Source organism: Cherax quadricarinatus, chromosome 84, assembly GCF_038502225.1.
Source record: "Cherax quadricarinatus isolate ZL_2023a chromosome 84, ASM3850222v1, whole genome shotgun sequence".
Lineage (NCBI taxonomy): Eukaryota > Metazoa > Arthropoda > Malacostraca > Decapoda > Parastacidae > Cherax > Cherax quadricarinatus.
This window is the reverse complement of record NC_091375.1, coordinates 8,248,295-8,264,152: the sequence shown is the minus strand read 5'-3', so window position 1 is coordinate 8,264,152 and position 15,858 is coordinate 8,248,295. Positions and strand designations below refer to the sequence as shown.

General features: G+C 42.6%; 1 protein-coding gene across 1 annotated transcript; it reads left to right on the top strand.

The window, feature by feature from the left end:
* Positions 1–383: 383 nt before the first annotated feature.
* On the top strand, positions 384–9,423 carry LOC128704281 (uncharacterized). The gene is made up of 2 exons (XM_053799417.2): positions 384–509; positions 7,902–9,423. The coding sequence occupies exons 1-2, from the start codon at positions 501–503 to the stop codon at positions 8,580–8,582; spliced, it is 690 nt and encodes a 229-aa protein (XP_053655392.1). The 5' UTR covers positions 384–500; the 3' UTR covers positions 8,583–9,423.
* Positions 9,424–15,858: the final 6,435 nt, after the last annotated feature.

Below are 15,858 nucleotides of genomic sequence, written 5' to 3'. Positions count from 1 at the left end.
GGAAAAATTCAGATTCGGGAAGGATATAGGAAAGTACTGGTTTGGTAATAGAGTTGTGGATGAGTGGAACAAACTCCCAAGTACAGTTATAGAGGCCAGAACGTTGTGTAGCTTTAAAAATAGGTTGGATAAATACATGAGTGGATGTGGGTGGGTGTGAGTTGGACATGATAGCTTGTGCTACCAGGTCGGTTGCCGTGTTCCTCCCTTAAGTCAATGTGACCTGACCTGACTAGGTTGGGTGCATTGGCTTAAGCCGGTAGGAGACTTGGACCTGCCTCGCATGGGCCAGTAGGCCTGCTGCAGTGTTCCTTCGTTCTTATGTTCTTATGTTCAAACAGGAACTCACTTTAAAGCTTAAAATTGTAAATCATCTGTCGACTGTGGCAACTCAGAGGCTCCTCCTCTCATCCCCAGGATAAATACCTCGACCAAATAGAATTAGAATTAGACAGGTCTCAGGAATTACCTGGAACAAGAAGCTTGGTTATACACTCACCATGATGCAGGTTGGTTGCTCTCTGTACCTACAGATTTTTAAACTTTTTTTTTTTCAGGACTGCTAAATTTGTATATTGATATTGATTAATATATATACCTGGAGTGTATATATATATATATATATATATATATATATATATATATATATATATATATATATATATATATATATATATATATATATATATATATATATATATATATGTATGTATGTATGTATGTATAGGGTGTTGGCGAAATGTTCACGCTGAAAATGATAAAAAAAAAGTTTTTGAAAATAAGGATCCCAATGGAAATAAGTCACTTTGTCTGACTTTTTTTGGGTTATCTTAGGTAATTCACACATGTTCCTATGTATGATAATTGTACGCCAGTGTATCTGTGTCTAGATAAACTTACTAAAACAATTTTTCATGACCCATGCACATACCACTAAGGTATTAAACAGTTTCAATGACGCCTCGGATGAAACTAGGCTTAGAAATAGAAATACTATTGTTTCTAGACACCGCAAAGCCAACTAATACGAGAGGCTAATACATCTAAATAATGGTAATCCAAACTGTGATTCCTCCAGTCTCTCTCTTGCAGTAACAAATATGGTCACTGGCTTGAGGTCCAAGGTATCAATGTGTTGCTTTGTTGTGGTAAAAGAGAAGATTGAGTCTTACTCATGTGTGGTGTGGTAACAGAAAATATATAAATACACGAGTGGGAACGGCTGGTGGTAAGAAGGACCTGCCTAGTATGGTCCAGTAGGCTAACCTATATTGTTTCTCTCTACTTATGATGTCATGTTGTTCAAGCAGCTGTGGTATAAGACAGAATAGTGAGTGTTGGCTTTATGAAGCCGTGGTTAAGAGGCAGGTAAGTTCCCTCGTCTTCTAATAACATGTTCATTTTTCCATTATAATCTACCTTATCCATAATGTGGAAAATACTGTATATTTTCCGGAAATACGGTAATTTATAGGTAAATAGATGGCCTATATTGTATTTAATAAAAATTATATTATCGAAAATGGGAAACTGCGCCTGCGCAGAAGGGACTCGCCATTGCTGTTTGAGCTGATCAACAGAAAGTTAGTGAAATCGGAAGAATTTTCGTGCTCTAGAGGTAAAATTGGGTTGACACCTCTCAAATAGGAGGCAAAATTGTTGGATGTGCATTCCTGCATAACTTGAGATATCAGGCGACTGGACAAGACAACTCCAGAAACCCCAGCTAAGTCATGTCTATATTATGTTTATAGTTGTGGAAAATACTGTATATATTTTCCAGAAATACAGTAGTTATATGTAAATAGATGGCCATACTGTATTTAATAATATTTATGTCATAGAAAATGGGAAACTGAGCCTGCGTCCGTGCAGAAGACAGTCGCCATTGTTGTTTGAACTGGTCAACAGAGTTAGTGAAATCGGAAGAATTTTCGTGCTCTAGAGGTTAAAATTGGGCTGACACCTCTCAAATAGGAGCCGAAATTGTTGGATGTGCATTCTTGCATAATTTGAGTATCAGGCGACAGGACAGGACAACTCCAGGAACCTCAGATAAGCTGTCTGATTTATGTTTAAATTCTGGCCAGTAAATTTTTCATAAATGTAGGCAAAAGGGCGGGTCCTGTACATGACACATTAATCTCCAGTCAAATTGGTGAGTGCTATTAAGATATTTTCCTTCTGTTATGTAAATGTGTTTATATATAATAATTTTTTAATTTTAATGTACAGTCGACAAATTTATATATCTACCAGAATTCCTGGTGTATGTATATTTCATTTATAATTAATAGGTCCAGAGCAACTTGTGGATATGACAGTGGTATTGAAGGGGGACATTTTTTGCGACCTAGGTGTCCCAAATTCCTACTTGTCTAACTGATAAATAATAATTATCTTTGTTCATTTACTGTTATGTACATAATGATACATTCAGATAAATGTAATTTTCCAAAATAGTTCTGGCCAGTATTATTATCATAAATGTAGACAGTGAGGTTTTCTGAGTATGATACACCTTAATCTCCTGTCAAATTGGTGAGTGTTATTAAGATATATTCTCCTTCTGTTATGTATATGTGTATATATATAATCCTTTATTAATTTAATATACAGTCCACAAATTTATATATTTACCAGAATTCCTGGTGATGTATCTTTTATTTAAAATTAATAGGTCTAGAGCAACTTGTGGATATGACAGTGGTAGGTATCGAAGGGGGACATTTTTTGCGACCTAGGTATCCCAAATTCCTACTTGTCTATGTAACTCTGATAAATAATAATTATCTTTGTTATCATTTACTGTTATGTACATAATGAGTTACATTCAGATAAATGCAATTTTCCACACATAATTACTATCACATTTGCTTTGTATGTTTCGTAAGGTGAAGTCCAGGATCTTTCCTTAATTCATGGTATAACTTTACAAATCTTTGATGACAATTGTTGTTGTAGAGATCTGAGCAACATAATTATCAAAGATTTATTAAGTTATACCATCAATTAAGGAAAGATCCTAGACTTCACCTCACGAAACAAAGCAAATGCTATAGTAATTATGGACAAGGTAGATTATAGTAGAAAAATGAGCATATCATTGGAAGACTTAGGTGCCCCTTAAGAGTGTAGCGAGTGTACCCTGGGTAGGGTGAGGCACGAGCATGTCCACTCAGAAGGTAGTCTTGGTATCTGGTGTGAGCTGGTCTCAGAACCTGCCCTACACGCTGACCTTCACACCAGTAACAAGTCAGGCTTGTGGGCACGCAACGGCTGTCTAACTTGCCCCACACGTTGACCTTCACGCGAACTCTGGCTTTGTGACGGTAGCAAGATAGGTCTGGGAACACGCCAGGGCTGCGTGTTTCTGTTCGGTGAAAGTTCAATGTTAGCTTCTTGACACAAAGCCAAGCTGGGTGATTAAGTTTAAACAACATCTACTACATCATCTTCATTTCTACAAGTACATGATACAACTAATACTGACTTAGCTGACATCATTGTCATACTATATACGAAGTCTCTGGTTATGTAGAGCATTTCGGGCAACATAGATTAATCTTGTTCCCAGGATGCGACCCACAACAGTCGACTAACACCTAGGTACCTACTTACTGCAAGGTGAACAGAGGTAGCAGGATGTTTTCCCTGTCGTACTTCATCGTGCAGGATGTTTTTCCTGACTAGCATCACACAGGATGGAAAAGTAGACATAAATGTAGTATAATGCAATCGCTTTTTGATAATGCTTCTCTAACACAGTGGGCTTTATCAGGTCACCATCAGACCTACATTGAGCAGAGAGTACGTGAGCATATATAGGGTACATAGTGGCATGAAGGGTCAGGTGAGGAATATTAAGTTGAAGTTGGATTTGAGGAAGACCTGCCCAGCATGGGTTAGTTAGTTTAATATGTTTATTATGCAGCCCATACCCATTCTGTGGGCGGTAGTCAAAAGATAATGGGTCCAGGGACTGGACTCCAAAATTTTGATAGCTGAGCAAGTTACAGAGGTTATGAACTCAGAATTACAAAGGAAATGAACTCACAATTTACAAAGGTAATGAAGTTACAAGTTACAAAGGTAACTCGTGAGTTCATTACCTTTGTACCTAGTTCAGCTACCAAAACTTTGGGAGCCCAGTCCCTGGACCCATTACGTACCTCTGTAATCTGTAAATACCTTTGTAACTTGTTATGATTGTGACCAGACCTTGGTCAGTAGGTTTGTTTCTGTGTGGGATTACGATGGAGAAGTGTCCTAGCAAGAGTTTCAGCGCACAAAATGCGTGCTAAAGGAATAACAGGAAAAGTCGGTCGATGGATCTATAATTTCCTCACTTACAGAACACAGAGAGTAGTCGTCGACAGAGTAAAGTCCGAGGCAGCTACGGTGAAAAGCTCTGTTCCACAAGGCACAGTACTCGCTCCCATCTTGTTCCTCATCCTCATATCCGACATAGACAAGGATGTCAGCCACAGCACCGTGTCTTCCTTTGCAGATGACACCCGAATCTGCATGACAGTGTCTTCCATTGCAGACACTGCAAGGCTCCAGGCGGACATCAACCAAATCTTTCAGTGGGCTGCAGAAAACAATATGAAGTTCAACGATGAGAAATTTCAATTACTCAGATATGGTAAACACGAGGAAATTAAATCTTCATCAGAGTACAAAACAAATTTTAGCCACAAAATAGAACGAAACACCAACGTCAAAGACCTGGGAGTGATCATGTTGGAGGATCTCACCTTCAAGGACCATAACATTGTATCAATCGCATCTGCTAGAAAAATGACAGGATGGATAATGAGAACCTTCAAAACTAGGGAGGCCAAGCCCATGATGACACTCTTCAGGTCACTTGTTCTATCTAGGCTGGAATATTGCTGCACACTAACACCACCTTTCAGGCAGGTGAAATTGCTGACCTAGAAAATGTACAGAGAACCTTCACGGTGCGCATAACGGAGATAAAACACCTCAATTACTGGGAGCGCTTGAGGTTCCTAAACCTGTATTCCCTGGAATGCAGGCGGGAGAGATACATGATTATATACACCTGGAAAATCCTAGAGGGACTAGTACCGAACTTGCACACGAAAATCACTCACTACGAAAGCAAAAGACTTGGCAGACGATGCAACATCCCCCCAATGAAAAGCAGGGGTGTCACTAGCACGTTAAGAGACCATGCAATAAGTGTCAGGGGCCCGAGACTGTTCAACTGTCTCCCAGCATACATAAGGGGGATTACCAACAGACCCCTGGCAGTCTTCAAGCTGGCACTGGACAAGCACCTAAAGTCGGTTCCTGACCAGCCGGGCTGTGGCTCGTACGTTGGTTTGCGTGCAGCCAGCAGCAACAGCCTGGTTGATCAGGCTCTGATCCACCAGGAGGCCTGGTCACAGACCGGGCCGCGGGGGCGTTGACCCCCGGAACTCTCCAGGTAAACTCCAGGTATGTTGTAAAAGCCATGTATGTTAAAATTGTTGGACATACAGGTTAGGTTAGGTAAGGTTCGTCAGAAAACATTTTCCTTACGCGGGTCTTAGTCGGATGATGATCCACCGTTCGAGCTTTTGGTTATTTGACCGAAGTCTTCCGCTAGCTTACCGGTTCACCCCTTTAAAAATTATGGTCATAGTTATAACCATTTAATAATTATCCATTTTTTTTGTTGGATATACAGATGAGTGATGATTGTAAGATGGTGCGACTCAAAGTGTCTTCTTCCATGCCAATGAACATTGCGACTCTACTTAAATGCTTGTGGGAATTTCGGTGTAAAACACAGGCGTTCTTAAATTGTTCATTCTGCTAGTGTATTAGTGTTGAGAAATACGTGTTTGGAGGGTTAGTTTAATGTTTTTATTATGTCCCCCATACCCATCTTTGGCAGATAATGGGTCCAGGGACTGGGGCCGCAGACTACACAGGTTACAGTAGTAATGATCAATTTACATATTTATATCTGGTTACAATCGCAATGAGTTATTTATGCGGATGTGAATTAGGTTACACACACACACACACACACACACAACACCAGACACATCTGAAGCGCACATCAACCAAATAACTGCTGCAGCATATGGGCGCCTGGCAAACCTCAGAACAGCATTCTGACATCTTAATAAGGAATCGTTCAGGACCCTGTTCACCGTGTACGTTAGGCCCATATTGGAGTATGCGGCACCAGTTTGGAACCCACACCTAGCCAAGCACATAAAGAAACTAGAGAAAGTGCAAAGGTTTGCAACAAGACTAGTCCCAGAGCTAAGAGGTATGTCCTACGAGGAGAGGTTAAGGAAAGTCAACCTGACGACACTGGAGGACAAGAGAGATAGCTGGGACATGATAACGACATACAAAATACTGAGAGGAATTGACAAGGTGGACAAAGACAGGATGTTCCAGAGATTGGACACAGTAACAAGGGGACACAGTTGGAAGTTGAAGACACAGATGAATCACAGGGATGTTAGGAAGTATTTCTTCAGCCACAGAGTAGCCAGTAAGTGGAATAGTTTGGGAAGAGATGTAGTGGAGGCAGGATCCATACATAGCTTTAAGCAGAGGTATGATAAAGCTCACGGTTCAGGGAGAGTGACCTAGTAGCGATCAGTGAAGAGGCGGGGCCAGGAGCTATCACTTGACCCCTGCAACCACAACTAGGTGAGTACGCACACACAACATATTTTAGCAAGGTATGCTTGAAAAAAGTGGGTTATGTGTTATTTACAATGTGTAAAGTTAGGGTATTTTTCTAGAATGGCTGGTAATAGGCCATTGTGGATAAAATGATCTGACATTTCTTGAACATTTCTAAGCTGTCTCTGAATTCATTAATTTTATAGCATTCCAGCACATAATGGCGCAAGGTGTGAAAATTGTCCATCTGACAAAGTTTAGATTTAGTTTGGTCTACATCATCTGGTGGTGGTTATTTAACCTCCCAGAGATACTGGTAACCCAACCGGAGTCTGGCACCAGCAACATCCAAGAGTCCACTTATTTTGTTGGATGCTCCATAGACATATTGTGCAAGTCCCACTAAAATCCAACCCCCTCTCACTCATGTATGCATCCAACCTATTTTTTAAGCTACCCAAGGTTTTAGCTTCACTGACCCTGCTAGACGGACTGTTCCACTCTTCGACTACTATATTTCCAAACCAGTACTTTCTCACATCCTTTCTAAACAAGGTCGGGGCACCATCTGGAAAAGACCCTGACCGGGGCAGTACCGGCGAATCTAGAAGAGACAGCTATTCCCTAAGTCCATTATAATCAACTACGAAAAACAGGGACCTGTACTGTATTATCCTTATTCTCGTATTCCCAGGCAATGTTAAAAGTAACAGACTTGTAATCACTTGCACTAAGCTCTTCAATGATCTCCAGATAATTACGTGGGTTTTCTGACAAAATTAGATCAAGCAGATTATTGCCTCGGGTTGGTTGTATTACAAACTGCTTCAAAAAGCAGTCTTGAATTACATCTATGAAGTCAACTGACTCAAATTACAGGTTAAAGAAGGCCAGTCAATTTGACTAAAGTTAAAAATCTCATACTATTACAACATTATGTCTAGAAGCCCTAATAATTTCGCATTAGAGAAATTTAAAGGTCGGTATATCACACCTGAAATCAAATTTTCAGTTCCTTTTAAAACTTCTCCCCAGACAGATTCCGTGTCTTTTCGAGTTTTTATTTATTTTTATGCAAAATTTCCCGTTGTCTCGAATATACAGCGCAACTCCACCCTCTTACCGTTGTTTCTATTAACATGGAACAACTTTAACCCCCTGAGTGTGTGGTTCTCGTCAGTCTCATTTATTGCAATACCTTACGTTTGTATTAGTTCTAATGTTATTTTTACTTCCAGCTGTTGTTGTTGTGCGCCGTGTTAGGGGTGGTCCAGGCACTAGCTGAACCCATAGTTACTGCTAACCCTGTGTCTACCCCTACCCCATTGGCTACACCTGCCCCATTGGCTACGCCTGACCTCGTGGCTACACGCTTACAAGGACAAGGACACGTTCACCATCACAACAGTGGCCTCAGTATCGGTCATGGTGGCCAGTTTGGTAGGCCTGGTGGTCGGTTTGGTAGTCATGGTAATCTTGGTAGCCATGGCAACCTTGGTGGGCGTGGCAGTCTAGGGAGTCTTGGGAATCATGGGAGCCATGGCAGTATTGGTGGTCATGGTAGCCATGGTAACCATGGCAGACACAGCAACTTTGGTAGCCATGGTAACTTTAGACGCCATGGCAGCCATGGAAGTATTGGTGGCCTTGGTAGCCATGGTATCCATGACAGCCACAGCAACTTTGGTAGCCATGACAACTTTAGACGCCATGGAAGTGTTGGTGCTCATGGTAGCCACAGTAACTTGGGTAGCCATGGCAACTTTGGTAGCCATGGTAACCTTGCGAGCCATGGCAGACTTGGTAGTCATGAGCGTTTTGGTAGCCAGGGTAACCAGTTCGGCAGACCAGCGGGACATTCTGTTGGACTGGGCAGTGTTGTCCCTGTTGACTTTGTTCGTGCCTCAGTCATTAGTTAAAAATTAGTTCCCCTACACACCACTAGTATAAGTGAACCAAATACTACTAGTGCCCCAACACCACTAGTAATAGCATCCGCACACTACTAGTATAACTAAAACAAACGCTACTAGTATTAGAGTCCCCACTAAGACAAACACTTCTAGGAGATTATGAATTAGACTTATGTACAACATCTGGGTAACTGTTTTGTAGACGTGTCGCCAACCAGTGGCTTTATTAATGTTCAGTACCGCAGTCTTGATAAATCTGAACCACTGGTAGCAAGACTACAGTACTGAACACCTGCTCCTTGACTGAGGGACTAATTACCTTCTACCTCTTCAGTCTTCTGTATTGCACTGATGAAATCACTGGTTGGCGAAAAGTCTACAGAATAAAAATACCCATATGTTACATATACGTCTAATACATCATCTTCTCGGTATTATATACCTCTGATATATACTACTGTTATAGACAGTGACTACATACACCTTCCTCTGCAATATTATAATATTCACATATAAAACACTGACCCTTATGATCATACAGAGCCTGGTGAAAAAAAACAAATAATAACATGTGTTAAGTAGAAGAGATGAGGGTAACTTGTGATTCCTTAAATCAAGAACATATATAAACTTGGGAATGGTTGGTTTTGAGAAGGCTTGCTTCAGTGTGCCTCCATTCTTATGTTTTCATGTAAATACATCACTACCATTGTGTTCTAGACCTATGTAGACATTGGTGGCCTAGTGGCTAAAGCTCTCACTTCACACACCGCGGGCCCGGGTTCGATTCCCGGCGGGTGGAAAAATTTCGATGTGTTTCCTTGCACCTGTTGTCCTGTTCACCTAGCAGTAGATAGGTACCTGGGTGTTAGTCGACTAGTGAAGGTCGCATCCTGGTGGACAAGATTGAGGACCCCAATGGAATTGAGTTAGACTCCTCGATGACGCACTTTCTTAGGGTTATCCTGGTCAGGAAACAGGACAAGTGTTCCTGACGCGGGTCTTAGATGATGATCCACCACTGGAGTTCTTAGTCATCTGACCGAGGCCTTCCACTGGCTTACCAGTCCACCACTTTAAAAACTGTTAATATATTTACGTTATTGTGGCACAAGTTACTGTTTTGTATATGATGAAATATATGAATTAATATCACTGCAGAGTTGTTTCATTCACTGCCTTAAACGCTCTTCCAAATATAAAATAATGTATGTATAATAAAAATAATAGGCTAATAAAGAGAAGTCCTTTGTTTTGAGTCCAGTGATTGGTTATTATTATTATTATTATAATCAAAAAGAAGCGCTAAGCCACAAGGACTATACAGCATGATTGGTTATTAAATTCTTCAATTTTCAGTGTACTGGGCAGTGTGGACGGTTATTTTGTGGACCCATGGAAAAAAAAGTTTGTTTTGCCCCGGTAACCAAAAAATAACGAGTCAATCTAACATATTAACCGAAATTATTAGTTAAATTTTAAGTTAGGTTAGCTTGGGTTATTTATTTATTTTTTTTTTTTGACTCTCAGAATAAAACTTTTTCATCGACTGAAGAAGCCTACTGTGTAGGCGAAACGTTTCGAAATAAAGATACCTAACTGTTGCATATGTGTCTTATCTAATAATATTGTTATTATAGATTATTTTTCTACACTACAACGTCAGTTTGTGAAATTTTAACACAGCATTACTTGTGCTTAATAACCCGCAGGGGTTTACCGCTTTATATAACAATAATAATAATAGTAGAATTACGACCACTTCTAAGGATAATAATAACAATAAAAATATTACTGCTACCACTAATAATAATAATATAATAATTGGTTATAATCACAATAACTTCAAGAATGGTGGAATGGTAAGCCAGTGGAAGGTCTCGGCCAGATGACCACAAGCTCCAGCTGTGGGTCATCATACAACTAAGACTCACTTTAAGAAACACTCTTCCTGTTCCCTGACAAACATAATACTTAATAATAATAATACACGAAGTATCAAGTACATTTTTCCATTGTGATCATGACCTGAGTTTATTTTTATTGTTAAAGAAACAACTAAGTGATGTTTCCGGTGTATGACTAAATTCTGGTGTCTGGACGGTAGAATAAATACTGCCCAACTTGTTTCCAAAAGTCTGGTGTCTGGACGGTAGAATAAATACCGCCCAACTTGTTTCCAGAAGTCTGGTGTCTGGACGGTAGAATAAATACTGCCCAACTTGTTTCCAGAAGTCTGGTGTCTGGACGGTAACTTCGATGTTGCCCCAGCCTGCCTGAGGGGTAAAGGAAACAACATGTAACACGTCGTACATGGACGTCACCGTCTGGGGCCAAGTTCTCAGAGTCTGGTGTGGACAGGGTAAACCCGAGGACGATAAGGGAGAAAGTCTTGCTCTTGCACAGGATATCAAGGACAGCCGGAAGAGAAGTGCTGTGGCTGACTGCGTCCAATTTTCAGACGTTTCATGGCAACGTCTAGGAGACGGTCTTGAGCTCCAGCCCAGGGACAAGGGTAGATAGAATCACGGATGAATCCCGGTTTGTGCTGGATGTGACAGCCAGAATATTGAAACTATTTGGACTACCAAAATATTCCACAAAACGTTTATAATGTATAAGCTTTAGGAGCCCTTAACATACCCACTTACATAACATTTGTACATAATAATTATCTTTCTAAGAAGATTTACGTAGTTACACAAAGTACAAAATAAACTTAGGAAATATTAATACAGTTTTAGGACCTAAAATAGTTAAGAAAAGGTCAAATATAATAGTATTAGATAGTTAGCCAGCGTTTCAAATTCGAACAAAATCACTTAGGAGACGTTAATTATTTAGTTACGATTCACAAGTCACCGGGTTCATGTGTGTTAATTTAGTAGCCAGGAAACCGGCATAACTTGCTTGTGTAGAGGAACTAGTAGAACAACGAAGCTTCCTCAAACACCGAGGATACCTACTAGTATCATGACAAGCCCCAGCGAACTGGATCTACGTTTCTGTCAGCATCATTGGCCAGTCTTTCTGCTGAAGCGTGGGTTGAGAACTTTTGCTGGAAGATTTTGGTGGATGTACAACACCCAAGTTCGTCATTACTGAGAGTATGGAAGTGTAGCTCTACTTCATTCAAGTAAGTTGACTTGCTTTGTACAGTTAGGTATTACATAAATTCCAGCAGTAATAACCTGGTTGATCAGGCCCTAATCCACCATGAGGCCTGGTCACAGACCGGGCCGCGGGGACGTTGACCCCCGGAACTGTCTCCAGGTATGAGCCACTGGCGTGACTGAGTTAATATCTCGGGATGTCTGTGTCAACAGTTTTAGCTAAATCAGCTGCAGTTTAGGCGGCAGTTCACAAAAAAATCCCAATACAGTGTGTTTACATGGGAAGTCATTGTTATTACTATTGCTCTGGAGTAGCACTGGAGTGAGGTGGCCTGGTGGCTAAAGCTCCCGCTTCACACACGGAGTGCCCGGGTTCAATTCCCGGCGGGTGGAAACATTCCGACACGTTTCCTTACACCTGTTGTCCTGTTCACCTAGCAGCAAATAGGTACCTGGGTGTTAGTCGACTGGTGTGGGTCGCATCCTGGGGGACAAGATTAAGGACCCCAATGGAAATAAGTTAGACAATCCTCGATGACGCACTGACTTTCTTGGGTTATCCTGGGTGGCTAACCCTCCGGGGTTAAAAATCCGAACGAAATCTTATTCAACACACCGTAATCTTTTTACTAGGGTCGCTATGGGGTGCATAATAGATATTAAACTAATGGCGCAACACCTGGGAATATTCAAATAAATATACCAAGGTACTGCACGTGTGTCTAATTCCTCACCTGACGGTATATGTTATCATTGTAATGATAACATTGGAATCTAATTCTTCTAAATATGATAGTGTAAATTGGGTGATCTATTGGTATGTTGTTGCCCTGTTGAAGCTTTCAAACAGATGGTCACTTAACACAGATGGCAATTTAACAGATGGTCACTTAACACAGATGGCAATTTAACAGATGGTCACTTAACACAGATGGCAATTTAACAGATGGTCACTTAACACAGATGGCAATTTAACAGATGGTCACTTAACACAGATGGCAATTTAATAGATGGTCACTTAACACAGATGGCAATTTAACAGATGGTCACTTAACACAGATGGCAATTTAACAGATGGTCACTTAACACAGATGGCAATTTAACAGATGGTCACTTAACACAGATGGCAATTTAACAGATGGTCACTTAACACAGATGGCAATTTAACAGATGGTCACTTAACACAGATGGCAATTTAACAGATGGTCACTTAACACAGATGGCAATTTAACAGATGGTCACTTAACACAGATGGCAATTTAACAGATGGTCACTTTACACAGATGGCAATTTAACAGATGGTCACTTAACACAGATGGCAATTTAACAGATGGTCACTTAACACAGATGGCAATTTAACAGATGGTCACTTAACACAGATGGCAATTTAACAGATAGTCACTTAACACAGATGGCAATTTAACAGATGGTCACTTAACACAAATGGCAATTTAAAATTTCATGATCTTGACAAAAAAAGCATTAAGTTGCGCATTTGTTTGGTATATGGCAGGAAGCCTTGGTTCATCCCTCAGATGTGTAGGTTACTTGACTCGCTTCCGGAGGTCACTGCTTCCATGGTCTGATCCCAGACCCGGCCTACTGGTTGCTACACTGATCCCAGACCCGGCCTACTGGTTGCTACACTGATCCCAGACCAGGCCTACTGGTTGCTACACTGATCCCAGACCCGGCCTACTGGTTGCTACACTGATCCCAGACCCGGCCTACTGGTTGCTACACTGATCCCAGACCAGGCCTACTGGTTGCTACACTGATTCCAGACCCGGCCTACTGGTTGCTACACTGATCCCAGACCAGGCCTACTGGTTGCTACACTGATCCCAGACCCGGCCTACTGGTTGCTACACTGATCCCAGACCCGGCCTACTGGTTGCTACACTGATCCCAGACCCGGCCTACTGGTTGCTACACTGATCCCAGACCCGGCCTACTGGTTGCTACACTGATCCCAGACCCGGCCTACTGGTTGCTACGCTGATCCCAGACCCGGCCTACTGGTTGCTACACTGATTCCAGACCCGGCCTACTGGTTGCTACACTGATCCCAGACCAGGCCTACTGGTTGCTACACTGATCCCAGACCCGGCCTACTGGTTGCTACACTGATCCCAGACCAGGCCTACTGGTTGCTACACTGATCCCAGACCAGGCCTACTGGTTGCTACACTGATCCCAGACCAGGCCTACTGGTTGCTACACTGATCCCAGACCCGGCCTACTGGTTGCTACACTGATCCCAGACCAGGCCTACTGGTTGCTGCACTGATCCCAGACCCGGCCTACTGGTTGCTACACTGATCCCAGACAAGGCCTACTGGTTGCTACACTGATCCCAGACCAGGCCTACTGGTTGCTACACTGATCCCAGACCCGGCCTACTGGTTGCTACACTGATCCCCGACCCGGCCTACTGGTTGCTACACTGATCCCAGACCCGGCCTACTGGTTGCTACACTGATCCCAGACCCGGCCTACTGGTTGCTACACTGATCCCAGACCCGGCCTACTGGTTGCTACACTGATCCCAGACCCGGCCTACTGGTTGCTACACTGATCCCAGACCCGGCCTACTGGTTGCTACACTGATCCCAGACCCGGCCTACTGGTTGCTACACTGATCCCAGACCCGGCCTACTGGTTGCTACACTGATCCCAGACCCGGCCTACTGGTTGCTACACTGATCCCAGACCCGGCCTACTGGTTGCTACACTGATCCCCGACCCGGCCTACTGGTTGCTACACTGATCCCAGACCCGGCCTACTGGTTGCTACACTGATCCCCGACCCGGCCTACTGGTTGCTACACTGATCCCAGACCAGGCCTACTGGTTGCTACACTGATCCCAGACCAGGCCTACTGGTTGCTACACTGATCCCAGACCAGGCCTACTGGTTGCTACACTGATCCCAGACTAGGCCTACTGGTTGCTACACTGATCCCAGACCAGGCCTACTTGTTGCTACACTGATCCCAGACCAGGCCTACTGGTTGCTACACTGATCCCAGACCAGGCCTACTGGTTGCTACACTGATCCCAGACCAGGCCTACTGGTTGCTACACTGATCTCAGACCAGGCCTACTGGTTGCTGCACTGATCCCAGACCAGGCCTACTGGTTGCTGCACTGATCCCAGATCAGGCCTACTGGTTGTTGCACTAATCCCAGACCAGGCCTACTGGTTGCTACACTGCTCCCAGACCAGGCCTACTGGTTGCTGCGCTGATCCCAGACCAGGCTTACTGGTTGCTACATTGATCCCAGACCAGGCCTACTGGTTGCTACACTGATCGATCAGGCTGTTGGTGCCGCAGCAACCCGACTGATCAGAAAGTGACTTGAGGAATTTTTCGAGTTCCCTATTGAAGACAGCTAGGGCTTTGTTGGTAATCTTATGTATAAAGGGGGGGGGGTTGAAGAGTCGTGGTACCTTTTCAATTATTTGCTGAAATCGATTCCAGTAAAAAATAGCTGTGAAGGTTCGCTGCACATTTTCCTGTTTTGCAATTTAGCCTGCCTTGAAGGGTGCAGTTTGTACACAGCAATATTCCAACCGATAGAGAACGAGTGACTGAAAAGTATTATCACTGTCTTAGCATCTCGTTTTGAAAGTTCTAGTTATCCAACCTATCATGTTGCTTGCGGATGCGAAGATGACATTTCTCTCTCTGAACATGAAGTCTGACATCACTCCCAGGTCTCCCGAACTCTAGTGAGTGATGTGTGTTTGTTTCATACCCCGGTCCCGTTTTTATTTCCTCAGTTCATGAGGATGCTTGTATTATTATATATTTTGTAGAGATTTTGTATACGAGGGGCTTGGACTTCTATCAGGCGTGCATGAGCGTGTTAGGAGCGAGTGGAGGCAAATGTGTTTTTATGGTTTGATGTAATGTTGGAGTGTGAGGAAAGTAACATTTATGGAGAGATTCAGGGACTTGAGTCCTAGAGGTGGGAAATACAGTGCCTGCGTTCTGAAGGAGGGGTGTTGATATGTTGCAGTTTTTTTTTTAATGTAGTGTAGGCGCGCCTCTAGCAAGACAGTGATGGAGTGAATAATGATGAAAGTGTTTTTTTCTTTTTTTCGGGTCACCCTGCCTTAGTGGGAAATAGCTGATGTGTTAATAAAAAAAAATTAGGTCATC